Source organism: Schistocerca gregaria, chromosome 4, assembly GCF_023897955.1.
Source record: "Schistocerca gregaria isolate iqSchGreg1 chromosome 4, iqSchGreg1.2, whole genome shotgun sequence".
Classification (NCBI taxonomy): Eukaryota; Metazoa; Arthropoda; class Insecta; order Orthoptera; family Acrididae; genus Schistocerca; species Schistocerca gregaria.
Genome location: NC_064923.1, coordinates 407,355,080 through 407,372,861, shown reverse-complemented (window position 1 = coordinate 407,372,861; position 17,782 = coordinate 407,355,080). Strand labels below are relative to the sequence as shown.

The following is a 17,782-nucleotide window of genomic DNA, read 5'->3' as shown; positions in this document are numbered from 1 at the left end:
AAGAGAGGACCAGAAGCAGCCCCCATTCTGTAAATGGTTCACTGTAGGATTTCACCTGACAAGGGGTAAAACCTAAGTGGGAAGCTTCACCTCACTGTTTCTGGAGGAGGAAGGCAGCAGGATAGGAGGCTGATGCCAATGCTGTCCCAAAATGGGTCACAAGTTGTTCTGTGAGAACTGATGGATCCATACGAAGGCCACCTGGAAGGATAAGGCCCAGAATGAAAGACTGCTACTGACAACCTTTGAGGGTGCAAAGTGTAGCCCATGGCCATGACGAAAAGACAGCAGAACTTAGGGAGGAGACAAAGTGTTCCCAACACACCTAACTATGTGATTAACAGGCTTTGGCATGAAGACTTAAAGATACATAGACCGGTGGAGGACAGGTGCCACTTAAAACGTTTCATGGGGTGATGGCGATCATAGATGCCAGTGGCAATGGCTGGTGGCAATGGCTGTGCTTCAACTTAGAACATGCTAGCAGTGAGTGGAGCCTGTCGAGCAGGGAATAGATAAGCTGGTAGCATGAATTATCTTATCAGATGGCTCACAGATGACTCCATAAATACAACGTGACAAGGAACATGTAAACATGACATGGCAGGCATACAGAGGCCAATCAGCACAATGGAAAGCTTAGCAGGACAACCTAGCCATCAGGAGATGGGAAAGGAATTTGAGAACTAACAGGAAGTGGTCACTGTCAAAGGTCATAGTGTGTTGACAAGTGTAGGGAAGAAAGAATGGGAGGGGAAGTGAGCAGAAGGTCACAGCAGATGAAATTCCATAGGTGGCACTAAGGTGAGTAGGGGAACCATCATTAAGTAGGTATAAGTCGTGGTCTGCATGAAATGTGTCAATGAGGAAGCAGCTCCATCGCCAGTGGGTACGGAAGAAGGCTGACACTTCTCTGGCCAGGGATGTAGAGTGGCACATGGAGTCGAGGGCATCAGAAATTCAGGGGAGAGGAGCAAGGAGTAGTACAGGGGTAAGGATGAGGGAGAAGGGGGAAAAGAATCTAACTCATGCTGAGACATGTTTCATCAATACAGGATGAAAACCATATTTCTAAAGAACCTCAATGTAGAATAAACAATCGTGGACCTTTTACTCCTGTTATCTTCTTTTCCTCCTTATAAATTGGGCAATCTGGTGAGTGATGGACATGACAATTTACAGGCATGGGCAATGGAACCAAAGGACTCCCCTTACTGAGTGGATGTCCATATTCATCACACTGAGGGTCATCTATACAGTGGGAAGATGTGCCCGAAATGCAAACACTGAAAACTCCTCATGGGTGGTGGGACATACGGCTTCATGTCACACCGATAACACACAACCTTGACCTTCTCTGGTAGAATACCTCCCTTAAATGCCAGAGTAAAAGTTACTATATTAATGTGATTCTGAACCCAACAAAATGAAAGCGCCATTGTTCTGGATTGACCTGGTGTTCCTCATCAGTTTGAAGGATGAGGCCCTTATGAGAAATGGCTCCCTGAGCCATACTCAAAGACTAATAAGGAGTAATGGACACTGGGATGGTCACAAATAAGAATGGATGGATGCAGTTTGGGTGGCAGCAGAAGCATTTCTGACCAACAGTGAACCCGACCGCATCTTACTGAGGGATTCCACTTCACCAAACTTACCTTCACTATTTTCCACACAAAGTTGTGGTTTTGTGATGGTGAATGTGTCCTTGTCCATCCTAGTATAGATCAGGTAGTGGGGAAAAGTGTTTCACCCAAGCCAGTGAGCTCTTCCTCTCAGTGTAGCCACGGAAGGGAAGGCCACAGGGTCATAAGAAGCAGCAGCAAATGATCCATTGCCAACCAAAGAGATGACCAGTATTTTGGAGCATAACACGTTTCATATGCAAAGCGTCTTGACACTATCCACTCTGGTCCGGGGCTGTTTCACCCTGTGAGCACCACCCAAACACAGTAGGGGACATCCGACATGGTGGCCATTGCCAGAAGTTCCGATGCTCCAGAATGACAAGCAGTAGCTCCTAAGCACGTTGGTTGGTTGGTTGATTGGGGTTGAAGGGACCAAACAGCAAGGTCATCAGTCCCTTGTTACAAAGGCGGTCAGTTCCGACAGAGGGGCAGCTCAGAAGAGTCAAAAACGATAAAAGGTAAAAGGCTAAAAAAGTGCAGTTGTGTCGTCAATGATAAAAACACAAGGAGGGAAGTCAGTAAATGGGCAACCTCAAGAGAGGAAATATCCCACCTGTGATGCAGTACAAGCAAGACCACATGCTATTTAAAAGCGTTCAACCGCCAGAGTGTAAAAGGGCGGATTGTAGAAGGGATTAAACAAACCTAAAAGGCGATAAAAACAGTAAAAGGGAAAAAAGAAGGAACATGGCCAGGGAGGGGAGTCAGGAATCTCCAAGCACAGCCTACAGTGGGAGACATCCCAACCCTCACCGCCCTGCCCCTACTCCAGAGGGAGATGAAAATCCTTAAAACTGAGAATAAAAACCACTTTCACGGAGGAAACTGAGAACCAGTTCAACCATCCGGGAATCGTCTGCTAATATTAAGGGTAAAGTGCAGGGAAGTCTGTACTTAGTACGCAAAGCTAAAAGAAGGGGGCATTCCACCAAAATGTGGGCCACTGACTGGAAAGCTCCACAACCACAAAGTGGGGGTGGCTCACCACGCAAAAGAAAACCATGGGTCAGCCTGGTATGGCCGATGCGAAGACGACAGAGGGTGGTTGAGTCCTTTCGCGAGAGGCGTAAGGAAGAACGCCATGGGACAGGTGTCACCTTAATCGCACGAAGTTTATTAGACAAGGAGGTAGCCTCCCAGGATGTGGCCCATGATTGCGCAAAGTGGGATTTGAGATGAAGCCGTAAATCCGCCACAGGAGGGGTGACAGGGAATGGGGGATAAGTGACTGCTCCCCCAGCCAAACGATCAGCAAGCTCATTTCCTTGGATGCCCACATGGCCAGGGACCCAAAGGAAGCTAACAGAACAAGCAGCATGGTGGAGATCAGCGAGATGGTCATGGATGGAGGAGACCAAGGGATGACGGGAGAAACACTGGTCAAGTGCCTGAAGGCCACTCATTGAGTCTGTACATAACAAAACGCGATTGAGCTTGGACTGTTTCATAAAGGCCAGGGCCCGGGAGACCGCCATCAATTCCGCAGTGAACACCCCACATGCATTTGGCAGGAGATGATTTTCCATGCCTACAGCGGAGGTGAAGGCATAGCCCACACGATCAGCAGATTTAGAGCCATCAGTGTAAAAAACAACAGCATCCCGAAACTAAGATAAAATGCGGCGGAAAAAACAACGGAACACCATCGGGGGAACGGAATCTTTCGGACCTCGGCAGAGATCCATCCGAACTCGGGGCCGAGGAACTAACCAAGGAGATGTGTTGGGGAGGGAACGTGGGATACAGGAAAAGGAAGGAAGCTGAAAATCACGGCGAAGAGACGCTAGGCGGAGCCCAACCGGTAAACCCGCCCGAGGGCGGGAGTCAGGTGGGCGACTTCCTTGGGCAGGGAACAGGATAGAATAGGAAGGATGAGTGGGAGAGGAACGGACAGCGATTGCATACGAAACCAGAAGCTGGGAGCGCCGAACGGAAAGGGGGGGGATCCCAGCCTCAACCAGGAGACTATCAACAGGGCTAGTCGGGAAGGCACCGATGGCCAAACGGATACCACGATGGTGGACCGGATCCAAGAGGCGCAATGTAGAAGGGGCAGCTGAACCGTAAACTTGACAACCATAGTCCAAGCGAGACAACACTAAGGCCCGATAAAGGTGGAGGAGAGTGGAACGGTCAGCACCCCAAGAGGTGTGGGCAAGGAAGCGAAGGACGTTTAGTTTACGGAAACATCCTATCTTCAGGCGTCTGATATGAGGCAGCCAAGTGAGCTTGTTGTCGAAAAGAAGGCCAAGGAAACGAAACGGTGGGACCACAGGTAATCGTTGTGCATTGAGATAGAGCTCTGGATCGGGGTGGACTGTCACACGGCGACAAAAGTGGACCACTCGCGATTTTAAAGGAGAAAACTGAAATCCGTGTGAGATGGTCCATGCAGAGGCACGCCGTATAGCACCCTGGAGCTGCCGCTCTGCAGCGGCCATCGAAGAGGAACTAACGCAAATGCAGAAATCATCCACATACAGAGCAGGAGTGACCAAAGGACCGACGGAGGCCACAAGTCCATCTATAGCAATGAGGATCAGAAGTACACTCAATGCGGAACCCTGAGGGATGCCATTCTCCTGGGTTCGCGGAGAACTTAAAACTGTACCAACCCTAACCCTAAACGAACGATGAAACAAGAACTGGCGGATAAAAATCGGGAGTGGGCCCCGAAGACCCCACTCATGAAGTGTAAGTAAGATATGATGGCGCCAAGCCGTATCATAGGCCTTGCGAAGGTTGAAAAATACAGCAACCAAATGGCGGCGCTGGGAAAAGGCCTGCCGAACTGCGGATTCCAAGCGAAGTAAATGATCGATCTGAGACCGTCCCTCTCGGAAGCCACACTGGTAAGGGGACAACAGACGCCGAGATTCGAGGACCCAAGTGAGCCGACGGGCTACCATCCGTTCAAGTAACTTACAAACAACGTTCGTCAGACTAATTGGCCGATAGCTGTCGACGAACAGGGGGTTCTTACCGGGCTTAATGACGGGAACCACGATGCTATCCCTCCATTGAGAAGGGAAGTCACCCTGGAGCCAAATACGGTTAAATACCCGGAGAAGATGTCGCTGTTGTGGAGCACTGAGATGTTGAAGCAGTTGGTTATGAATGGAGTCTGGGCCAGGGGCCGTATCATGAGAAGAGGAGAGTGCGGAAAGAAGTTCCCATTCAGTAAAAGCGTCGTTGTATGATTCTGACTGGCTGGGGGTAAAACATAAGGCGGAAGCTTCGGCCCGCTGTTTCTGGGGAAGGAAAGCAGCCGGATAGGAGGCTGATGCCGACGCTGTTGCAAAATGGGTCGCAAGGTGTTCCGCGAGAATCAACGGGTCCGTGCAAAGGCCATCTGGGAGGTGAAGACCCGGGAGGGTAGACTGCCGATGGCAACCTTGGAGAGAGCGAAGTGTAGCCCATACCCGCGACAGAGGGACAGCAGAACCGAGGGAAGAAACAAAGCGTTCAACACATCCGTTTGATTAAGTAACGGGCTTTTGCGCGAAGGCGTTTAAAGGTAATAAGATTGGCAACGGATGGATGCCTCTTAAGGTGTTGCAAAGCTCGACGGCGATCACGGATGGCAACGGCAATGTCCGAACTCCACCAAGGGACCTGCCGGCGGCGAAATGGTCCAGATGAGCGCGGGATAGCAAGGCTAGCAGCGTGAACAATCGCGTCAGACATGTCACGTATGACATCATCAATACCATCCGACAATGAGGGAGAAAAAACGACCTGTGCAGTATACAGAGGCCAATTGGCACGTTGGAAGGACCAACGAGGTGATCTGTCCATGGGGGAGCGGGAAGGGAGCGAGAGAATCAACGGGAAGTGGTCACTATTGCAAAGGTCGTCGTGCGGTGACCATTTTAGGGAAGGGAGGAGGGAGGGAGAAGAGAGAGAAAGATCAATGGCAGAAAAGCTACCATGACCGGCACTGAAATGGGTAGGGGAGCCATCGTTAAGAAGGCACAAGTCGTGGTCGGTAATAAACTGGTCAATGAGATGACCCCGACTAGATGGAAATGCACTGCCCCACAAGGGATGATGTGCATTAAAATCGCCAAGTATAAGGAAGGGAGGAGGAAGTTGCTGAAGGAGGGCACTTAAGGAGGCAGGTGTAGGAGTTCTGTCAGGAGGGAGATACAGATTGCAAATTGTGACCCCAGAGTCCAGGTGGATCCTAACAGCAACTGCTTCCAATGTAGTTTGGAGAGGAATCCACGTGCTGGCAATGTCCGTTCGGACCAACGTGCAAACTCCGCCAGACGCCCGTAGGGGGCCGACCCGATTTCGACAGAAAGCACGGAAGCCACGGAGGGTTGGTGAGTGACCACCAGTAAAATGAGTTTCTTGTAGAACCACACAAGCCGCAGAGTAAAACGAAAGAAGGAATTGCAACTCCGGTAGGTGACGGTAATAGCCATTACAGTTCCATTGGATAGCCAAAGAACGATGAGTCAATTGGGGGGTGAACAGGCTAATGTCAGTCATGCCGGTGGGTCACCACCCGTCACCGACAAGGAGGGGGCGACATCCATGAATAACAGGTCAGAGACAGGTTGTGAAGATGGGGACGAGACCTCTGGCGACACCAGAGACTCCTTGTCCCAGGACTTGTGCTGCTTCTTTCTTTCTGTTTGGGATCGTGGAGGGCTGTGCAACAAAATGGAGCCAGCCACAGCAAGATCGGGAACAGAAAGAGAGCGGGCGATCTGGGGGCCCGCAGACCGTGGTTCTCGTGGTGGCCGCGTGGCAGCAGACCTTTGGCCTGGAAGGTGCCGGGAAGGGGCATCCCGCGAGGGGCGCCCATGACCGGCAGACGCCGAAGAAGCAGGACACTTCTCCAGCCGGGGAGAGGAAGCGGTGCCCGGAGGGGATGGTGTGGGAACCGCAGGGGGAGGGGGGAGGAAAGGGGTTCGGGACTGGGGTAAGGAATGAGGAGGAGGGGGTGAAGATACTACTGAAGCATAACTAGTTGTCAGGGTCACTGGATGAAGGCGTGTATACTTTTTACGGGCCTCGGTATAGGTGAGACGATCAAGAGTCTTATACTCCTGTATCTTTTTCTCTTTCTGATACACTGGGCAATCCAGTGACCGTGAAGAATGATTCCCACGACAATTTACGCACACAGGAGGGGGAACACAGGAACTTCCCTCATGGAACGGATGTCCACAGTCACCACAGAGGGGGGCCTGCGAACAGCGCGAAGACATGTGGCCAAAACGCAAACACTTGAAACATCGCATAGGTGGTGGGATGTATGGCTTCACGTCACACCGATAGACCATAATCTTGACCTTCTCAGGGAGGGTGTCCCCTTCAAAGGCCAAGATAAAGGCACCAGTGTCAACGCGGTTGTCCTTCGGACCCCTCTGAACCCGCCGAACAAAGTGAACCCCCCGCCGGCTTAGATTGTCCCGAAGTTCCTCATCAGATTGAAGGAGGAGGTCTCTATGGAAAATTACACCTTGCACCATGTTCAAGGACTGGTGTGGGGTAATTGACACAGGAATCGTACCAAGATGGGTACAGGCACGGAGAGCTGCAGACTGGGTAGCTGAAGCAGTTTTAATCAACAGCGACCCAGACCGCATCTTGCTGATAGAGTCCACCTCGCCAAACTTGTCTTCGATGTGTTCAACAAAAAACATAGGTTTCGTATGAGTAAAAGTATCCCCATCAGTTCTGGCGCAAACCAGATAGCGAGGGAAAGGTTTCGCCCCCAGCCGACGAGCCTGGCCCTCCTCCCAGGGGGTAGCCACGGAAGGGAAGGCGGAAAGGGCAGAGGAAGCAGCACGTGAAGAATCTTTTCCAGTCAAAGAGACGGCCGGAGAACGGCCAGAGTTGTGGACTCTTATGAGTTTCATGAGCATAGTGTCCGCCCTGATACCACCCACTCCGATCAGGGGCTCTCCTCATGGGCGCCACCCAGCCACAGCAAGGGCCGTCTGGCACGGCGGCCATTGCTGGGAGTTCCGATGCTCCAGGACGACAAGCAACCACTCCTAGGCTTACATGAGGAGGTCACAGCTCAGGTATCAGACGTGTGATCCCTGTGTTTTCAGGGGGCTCAACCAAAAGGGTACATAGCGACCCCACCACACAGGCTGGCTACCGTGCTGGCTATGGACCCTAGCGTCAAACAACGACGTAAAGGAAACGATGGAATCAATGATGATGGCACACGCCGGAGACACTAGGTAAGGTGCTCTTCCCCAAATGGCTCACACTACGGAAGAAAATTTAGTGATGGAGGTCAAACCCCAGAGGGGACCAGAGAATACCAAAAGGATGAAGGAATTACAGAACAAGGCCGAATTGCAAGGTCAACAGAACCAGGAGAATAGCAGGGCCAACATAAGGAGGGACACCATAAGTAGGGACACCAAGTGAGGGAGAGGAGAGGTCGGAGGGAAGGATGAAGGACAGGAAAGGAGGGGAAGGGAAAGGAAATGCAGCCCGGAAAAAGAAGGAAGGCTGCAATAGCTCGGGGCCCCGTGCTCGCCACGCACGTACTCACGAAAGGACCGCGAGCCCCCTGGGGGGTCCCAAGCACGTACTGGGAGGCAGCAGCTCATGTATCGAAGTGGATACCTTTGTTGTCAGGGATCTCAACTAAATGGATATATATAACAGCCCCACTACACAGACTGGCTACATGTAGTAGTGACATAGTGGAGCAGGGGGAGGGCACTATGACAGGGAAGGAAGAGGGAGGAGGAATCCACACCGAAGATGCTAGAGAGAGTTGTTCTCCAAATAGCTCACACACCACAGAGAAAAGATAGAAATGGAGGTCACACCCCAAAGGGGAGAAGTAAAAGAGGGTGAAAAAGAAAAAGCAAGAAGAACAAAAAGTGGAAAGAGTAGAAGAAACCAAATGTATAGTCAGGCTGACTTAAGTAAGAAAAACCAAGAGAAGGTAAGGTGGCGGCAGAGGGAAAGGAGCAGGGACAGGGAAGGGAAAGTAGCAAGAACAGGGAAGAAAGGGCACAGAGAAGGAAATGCAGCCCAGGAAGGAAGAATGGGTCACAATAGCACTCATGCAGAGTTCTGTGTCACGATGAACCACAGTATGATAAGAGAAATGCATGAACCGCATACCTGCCTGAGAGACTTGGAAACCATAAGAAAGGGTATATGTGGAGGGCCTTTGGATGGGGCCTTAGAGCTTGTGTTCAGCTAAGGCTAGACTGGGAGCTGTACCAAATGCTTAAGTTATTGACATACAATTCAAGGTGAGCAGTAGCCCAGACAGGTCACTAGCCCACTGATGGCAAGGAAGAGTATAACATTCCACACAGAGTCCTGTGGCATGACATTCTCTTGTAGCCACGGAGAGCTCAGCTAAGTACCGTCTACGGTACGAAGGCTCAAAGGGGTGGTGGATATAAGTAAAATGTGATGGGGCCAAGCACTAGCCTATGTTTTCTGTACATCAAAAAATACTGATGAGGTGTTGGTGTTTATTAAAAGCCTAGCCGATTGTCAATTCCAAACCAACCAGATGGTCAGTTTTAGATCATCGTCCTAGGAAACCACACTAATAGGCTAACTAAAAGGCCCAAGGTTCAAGAACATAGCGTAATCAATGGGCAACCACCGTTTAAAGGGATCTGTAGCGCTTGTTGGTGAGGCTAATGTGTCATTAGCTGTTGGACATTGGGATTTTACCCAGCTTAATGACTGGTACAACAACACTTTCTAATCATTGTGAAGGAAAGACACTTTTGAGCCAAATATGGTTGAGGATCTTTAATAGACAGCCTCTGAGTAACCATCAGACATAGGATCACCTAATCTTGAAGTGAATACAGGCCTGTGCCAAGACACCAGTCTGAATCAATTCCCAGTCAGTGAAAGGTTCACTATATAATTTGGTGTCCTAAGGATTGCAGCACAGGGAAACACCTTCAACTTGTCATTAATTTGTTTGGAAGGCTTCCAGGTAAGAAGAGAATACTGATGCTACCACAAAATGGGTCATAAGGTGTTTAACAAGAACCAATGTGTTGGTTGGAAGACCACACTGGAGGAAGAGAGGGGGTACAGTCTGATCTTTCTTTGGTGGCCAGGAAGACTATTGAGCTCAGCCTTAATTTTGGATGAAGAAGCATATTACACTTTCACAGAGAAGATAGTGCTCCCAGCATTCCTTCTTACTGTGTTTACATTGTGAGCCTTAGCATGAAGGTGTAAAAGTGAGGAGGGTGATTGAGAATGATGTCATTCAAGACTCTTCAGTAATCTGAATAGCAGTTACTCCAACATGCCAGCAGCCAACAGTGGAGGTGGTCTGTAGAAAGGAGACTAAGCAGTTCCAGTGGCAAATTGGAGGCTTCCCCCCACAACCTAATCAATGCAGCGTGAGGGTGAAGGTGGCAACAGAGGCAGAGAATTGCAAGTGGGTTCTTCAAAGCACTCATTGTGTAAATTTCTCAGACAAGGGAGTGACAGGACACTAGAAAGTGGCCAATGTCATTAAGACTGCTGTGTAGCAACGATCGTAATGAAGCCACAAGACTGGAAGAGATCATGAGGTTGACAGCAAAGAAGGGAGGGCAATGAAGTGGGTAGGAGTGCCATCCTTTAGACACAGATGAACATTGGAAAGTAGCTGGTCAATCAGCAGGCTCCTACCAGATTCCACTAGTTTATGATGTTTTCTTCAGCAAATTTTACTCTGCAGAGCTGATCATGGAGCTTCTCTGTGACAGCTGTTTGCTTTTACCAGCACCGTGTGCATCAAACACAGAATTAAGTTTCCAATCCACCACACTTTAAGGGTTTTACCATAATGTTTTTTAAGTTCATTATCCTATACAGGGATTACATAAACCAACAATTTTTTTTAACCTAAGGCCTAGTGACCTGTACCATTCTAAAGAAGTTACTTTTAGTAGCCGCTTACTAGTATGTTTATGTGCACCAAAATCTTTTGAGTCTATACGCATAGCCTCCTCTTGACATTTCAGTAATAAATCACCATAAAAACTAGTGATTAGGTGGCTGCTGATTGGTAAAATTTGCTTTTCACTATTCTAATATCAATTATAATTTTTGGCAGAAATCAGTCAGTTCATATGGGTGGGCTAACAATCTCTGAACTATAGTACCTACTGTAGAAAATGATGTAACAATACATCATATTGGTTGGATGTCTTTCATGTAGTAAATTTCTCTTGTAGCAATATAGAAAATAATGTTACATGGAAACTAACCTCTGCTCTTTATACAGAATGCCAACAGGTTGACTATTCAGCTACAAAGACTACCAGCAAAAATTTACCTAACTAGGATACCGACAACACTTGCTTTATAGTTTAGGTAATAATGCCTCTTCCACACATTTTCTATGTAATCTGGAAATACTGGATGACAATGTAAGTGCTTATTGCACTGGCTGCCATTTTCTGCAACCATTTTTTGCTGCTCAGTGTACACCCCCACATTACTTTGCATTGTTAAATTGTTCTCTGTCTGATGGGAATGAATTATCTTTATTGTTATGGTGAAAGTATTTTACATTCTTACAATTGTGCTCCCTTTATTCTGACTACATTATGTTTTCTGTGGTTATATCTGTCAGTATTTGACAGTGGCTACAACTCACTGTACAAAACATTGTCTGGCTGCTGTTTTGCAATTTGCTACTTTTAACAGCTGTGGACACATGCCCTTGCTTTCCCATCACAACTAATCATCACTGCAAACAGTTCAGTAATTGTATATACATTTGGTAGACATCCTCAGCACAATTCCACAGTTTCAACAGTATGACAGAAAGAGATAAGAAAAGCGGATTTAACCTAGTTTCAGAATGGCAATAATACTCAATGAAGGCAATGCCACTGCCATACTCTCATAGTATGAGACAATACAGATCCATTTTACAATTATCCTGTGGCATCAGTGTACATGTGAATCTAAATTACTGCTAGCCAAATACTGGTTCTGAAATTTTCTCCATCAGGGTCCAAATGTGCTACCACCAGGTGAAGTACTACTGCACTAAAATTTATTGGTGGACATTTTTATAACAAAATACAAATGGAGCCATCACCTCACTGAAAATGTTGCAAAATGCATTTCAGGAGCTGACTACCACAGTAGTACTGCTGCTGAAACACAATGAAAATGTAACAATGTAGGTAGCTGTCACACAAGACTTTAGGTTCTGCAAAAATCAGTTGAGCACTCACTACTATGATTACCACAGCCTGTGGAGTTCCATGAAGTTAGATGTCCCAACTTAATGAACTGCATCTGCCTCTTAATGTCCATAATTTACAATCTTCCTTCTACAGTAGACTCGATTGGAGAGAGAGAGAGAGAGAGAGAGAGAGAGAGAGAGAGAGAGAGAGAGAGAGAGAGAGGGGGGGGGGGAATTGCTATATGGGGCATTCATCCTATAAAAGGATGTTTTCATTTCGAAATCTTCAGAACTAAAGAATGACAGTAGCCTGTGTGTCAGGCTAGCAAGATTAAAACAATTACTAGTAAGCTACTGTTTGCAATAGATATGACCAACTGTCAGAGTTTAGTGGAGAGGAATCTCTAGTAGCTGTAGATGTAGAAAGTATGCAGCAGACCTCAGCAGTTGCAGTGGCTAGGTCAGTTGCAAAGTCTAAGAGAAAGAAGAAGATTCTGCTGTTAGGTAGTTCTCATGGTAGAGGTGTAGGCCAGCAGTTGCAGTAAGTGATGGGGATTGAGTACCAGGTCACCAGCATTGTGAAGCCTAATGCAGGATTGGTTCAGGTTACTTAACGTAGGCAAGGCTATGTAGGGATTTTACTAAAGAGGATCAGGTAGTGATTGTGGGTGGGTCTGGTAATAGTATTGATAGGGATGGGGAGTATGACACAGATGGTGACCTGGAAAAGGCAGCCACTCAGACTGGCAACACGAATGCGCATTTCATGGAACTGTTTCAGTGTCACGATTGGTCTCATCTTAATACAGCTGTCAGGTGTAATAACACGAGACTTGGGGGTGCACTCATGATAGAAGGCATGAGTCACATTTCAGTGGTGTCTGAGTCTATCAGCAGGACGGGCTTCACTAGACATGGCCTGCACCTCAACAGGTATGGAAAGGGGAGGATGGCAAAGCTATAGGCATAGGTGGGGGTGGTGGGATCACTCATGGGAAGATTCCTGTAGTAGTGGGCGTTAGAGCTGTACCTTTTTTAAATTGAAGTCAGTTGATAGTTATTCCTGCTTAAGGGAAGTCTAACAAAGGAACCACTTTCGACAAAGCTTAGGTATCTGATTAATGAGGGAATTAGTATATTTCATCAAATTAGACAAGGTATTAGAGATAAAGTTGGTGACTGCTTATAGATGTTTACTCTTGAAATTATTGGTATATCTGAACCCTTCTTAAAAAAAAGGAGATAATTCAGAGGCTTCCTTTACCAGGATAAAGGTTGGTTGGCAGCTTTTCTAGGAGCTCTTTGGGGGTGTGGGAGTAGCCATGTATGTGAAAAACAGTATCCCATTTGAGTCAATTGATGTTTCAAAGTACTGCACTGAAAAGTGTTTGAATGTTGTGCAGGTGTGATTAAATTTAGTGGAGCTAAACTTTAACTATGGTTATTTATAGATCCTCAGACTGATTTCACAACATTTTTGCTAAAGCTTTACTTTATAGGAAATACAAAAAGTTAGTTATATGTGGTGACTTCAATATTAATTGTATAAGTGATTGTGCAAGGAAAAGGATGCTGGTAGACCTTAATTTATATAATCTTAAGCAAACCATATTATTTCCAACAAGAGTGCAAGGGAACAGTAGAACAACTATAGACAACAGTTTTGTCCATTCCTCATTACTAGAAGGGCAATCTGTTAGAAATAAGGTCAATGGCCTTTCAGATCATGATGCACAAATTTTAACTCGAAAAGATTTTTGTGCTGCAACGTATGTTAAATATATTTGTCAACTTTAGGAAAGCTGATCCAGTTGCTGTAGAGACCTTTGTAAACCTTATCAAGGAACAAGAGTGGCAAGATCTTTATAGTGCTGATACAGTACACGATAAATATAATGCTTTCCTCAAAACTTTTCTCGTGAAAGTTGCTTTCTGTTAGAATGTTCAAAACAGGGTACTAGCACAAACAGACAGCCTGGGTGGCTGACTAGAGGGATAAGAATATCCTGTAGAACAAAGTGGCAATTATATCAAAACATTAGAAACAGTCAAAATCTAAATGCAGTAGCTCATTACAAACAGTATTGTAAGGTGCTTAAAAAGTTATTAGGAAGGCAAAAGTATGTGGTATGCAGATAGAATAGCTAAGTCTCAGGATAAAATTAAAACCATATGGCCAGTCGTAAAGGAAGTGGCTGGTCTCCAGCGACAGGTCGAGGATATAGAAACAGTGTGTAGTGGGAATGTCCGTGTTACTGATAAGCCGCATATATGTACAGTATTTAATAATCACTTTCTGAATATAGCAGGTGAACTAAATGGAAACCTAGTCCCAACAGGGAATCATATAGCGCTCTTAGAAAAAAGTGTTCCGAGACTTACCTGAAATGCTCCTCCATGACACTGACAAGAGGGAGATTAGTGATTTAATTATTAACTCAAAGACCAAGAACTCTCATGGATATGGCGGGGTATCTACCAGAATACTCGAGTATTTTCTATGTATGTTAGCTCAGTACTTAGCCATATCTGTAACTTTTCCTTTAGGAGTGGTCAGATTCTTGACCAGTTAACGTACTCAGTAGTGAAGCCCCCTTTATAAAAAAGGAGAGGGACAACGTTGATAATTATAGACCTATTTCTATGCCACCGGTGTTTGCTAAAGTTATCGAGAAGGTTGTATATACAAGGTTACTGGAGCACTTAAATTCACATAATTTGCTGTCAAATGTTCAGTTTGGTTTTAGAAATGGTTTAACTGAAAATGCTATATTCTCTTTTCTCTGTAACGTTTTGGACGGATTAAATAAAAGGTTGCGAACGCTAGGTGTTTTTTTTATTTAACGAAGGCTTTTGACTGTGTTGACCACAAAATATTACTGCAGAAGTTGGACCATTATGGAGTAAGGGGAGTAGCTTACAATTGGTTCGCCTCTTACTTTAAGAACAGAAAGCAGAAGGTAATTCTCCGCAATATTGAGAGTGGTAGTGATGTTCAGTCCCAATGGGGCACTGTTAAGTGGGGCGTTCCACAAGGGTTGGTGCTGGGGCCACTGCTGTTTCTTATTTATATAAATGATATGCCTTCTAGTATTACAGGTAATTCAAAAATATTTCTGTTTGATGATGACACCAGCTTGGTAGTGAAGGATCTTGTGTGTAATATTGAAACAGTATCAAATAATGTAGTTCATGAAATAAGTTCACTGCTTGCAGAAAATAATTTGATGCAAAATCACAGTAAGACACAGTTTTTACCGTTTCTAACTCAATTCCACAGGAACCGATATTTTGATCAGACAGAATGGGCATATTATAAGCGAGATAGAACAGTTCAGGCGTTCGCATAGATAGTAATCTGTAGTGGAAAGCCCATGTTCAGGCTCTTGTTCAGAAACTAAATGCTGCTTTATTTACCATTTGAACAGTATCTGAAATAAGTGACAGTTTAACACGAAAAGTAGTCTACTTCGCATATTTTCATACACTTATGTCGTATGGTATTATTTTTTGGGGTAATTCTTCTGATTCAAAAAGGATATTTTTGGCTCAAAAACGGGCTGTTCCAGCTATGTGTGGTTTAAGTTCGAGAACCTCTTGTCGACCCCTATTCAATAGTCGGGGAATTCTGACATTGCCCTCACAGTATATATTTTCTTCAATGTCATTTGTTGTTAGCAATATTAGCTTATTCCCAAGAGTTAGCAGCTTTCACTCAGTTAATACTAGGCAGAAATCAAATATGCATGTGGAATGCACTTCCTTGACTCTTGTGCAGAAAGGAGTGCAGTATTCTGCAGTATCCATTTTCAATAAGCTGCAACAAGAACTGAAAAATCTTAGCAGTAGTCCAAACTCTTAAGTCCAAACTGAAGAGTTTCCTCATGGCTCACCAGTCCTATTCTGTCGAGGAGCTCCTGGAAGAGCTAAAAAATTAAGCAAATTCCAGTGTTATATTATTGATTTTCTTTATTTAAACTTACGAATTGTCACCCGAATATGTTTCTTACATTTCATTTTATCTGTTTCTACAATTGTGTTACAATTTCATCTATTGACTCGCTCCATGACCATGGAGACTTCTTGATTTGGTCCCACGGAACAATAAATAAATAAAAATAAAGTACTCTCAATTTAATCAGGTCAACTCCAAGAACAGTGACTTTCAAATTTCATTCTGTACTTGCTGCATTTTTGAAACTCCCATGTCATTTACTGACAAAAATGAACAATATGTTATGGCCAACAATATAAGCAACCTCAAGAGCACTACTTTTAAATGACAATGTTTTACATCCAATGATTCTAAAGACTAACACAGCAAGCAGTACATTTGTTTGGCACCTTCAAACTTTTCGCATTTTGACATTCATTTGTACTTCAATTGAAGAAATTGCTGCAGGCAGTATCTAATTTGTCCACTAGATATTATTTAAGAAAAATTCCTGATATTCTGTGACCATGAACTTCATGAATGATGCAGCCTAAGCTATTTATCATTTTTACACATCAAGCCCTACATTATTTCATGTTTACGATCTTTCTGATACTGTCAGTATTGGGCCAAAACGTGTTACCTTATTTAATTTCGTGACAACAGTTTGCATTATGATTATTTTCTCCAGTAATCCTTCCTCAAAAAATTTTGAGCTTTTATTTCCTAATCTTCATTGCCACTTCTCATACTGATTTATTTCCCTTCAACCATTTGCCTTATAAGCAAAGTAACATTACAATACAAGTGAAGGCCTCTGTTTTGGAATTTTAAATTGTGTGTGGGTATATACATGTTTTGTTGCATATGTGTTACTTAAATTTATGCCTGCTTGAATAGGCCATGTCAATAGGGCACACAAATTTCACTGCCATTTCAACACATTGGCTATCAATTTTATAAAAACACACACACACACACACACACACACACACACACACACACACACACACACAAAGATTTGGGAGTGGGGTGGAGGGGTCCAACAAGCAACTCCAGCTCTGATTAGGGAAGGATGCCTGTTGTATCCTTTCCAATGACCCTTAATTTCTTAGCGGACTTTAAACGAACTATTAATAAGGTCAGATTTAACACTACATAAAAAATGACTTGTTTGCTTCAGCGGAAACACCAAGAATTGCAAAAAAAACTGCTATGGATTTGCACTGTCTATAGCAAATAAAACTTGCTAGCATAAAAAAAAAGCATTCACTTGCAGTTACTACGCTAAATAGCAACTTTCTCTACGACAAGATGTTTAATCAACTCACTTATTTCTCAGATCCTCTGGTAATTTCATCCAATGTCTCCTTCGTCCAAGCCTCTTCCTAAGCAATACGGCAGCATATTGACGTATTTGAGGATTGTCTGATGACCCGACAACATTACATAAAAGTGGTATAACGTCCGGTTGCTTAAAAGCCTCTTTCAGTTCTTTGCTGCCCTGGAAGTTAATAACAAGTTGTGGGAGTACGTTTTTTCAATACAAAGTTTTCGTATCGTGGCAAAAATAGCACAACACTTTTTTATCTGAAGCAGAATAAACGACAGCAACCGACGAAAACACGTGTATGAAGCGTGTATTATAGAAGTTTTTATTAGAAGGAATTTGTAATTTCATACGAAGTGAATGCGTGACAAAATAAAATGAACTACGTGTTCGTCTTCGAATATACCTCCTTAATGACAGCACTCTCAGACACCAGCAGCTTTTTCAATATCTCCTCCATCCTCGAAATACTGCCGCACCGCTTCTTACCTACATCTACTGTTGCCGAGGGTTTGTCAAAGATATTTAACCTCAAAGACTGCCCAAAGAATAACACGCGTAAACAAATGTCCATTTCATGATTTTTGCGAGGATTTTCTCATATTTGAAAAGGAACTGAGAGGTATACCTGTTCCTATATGGAACATATGCATAAATCATTAAATAAA

At 44.9% G+C, this 17,782-nt stretch overlaps 1 protein-coding gene across 1 annotated transcript in view; it reads right to left on the bottom strand.

The window, feature by feature from the left end:
- Positions 1–17,685, bottom strand: part of LOC126268163 (importin-4-like) — a 124,042-nt gene extending 106,357 nt beyond the window's left edge. Inside the window, exons 1-2 of the mRNA XM_049973740.1 lie at positions 17,521–17,685; positions 17,116–17,288 (exon numbers count right to left, since the gene is read on the bottom strand). Coding sequence (XP_049829697.1) covers positions 17,116–17,288; positions 17,521–17,574 — 227 coding nt within the window. The 5' untranslated portion in view covers positions 17,575–17,685. The remainder of the gene's footprint in view (positions 1–17,115; positions 17,289–17,520) is intronic.
- Positions 17,686–17,782: the final 97 nt, after the last annotated feature.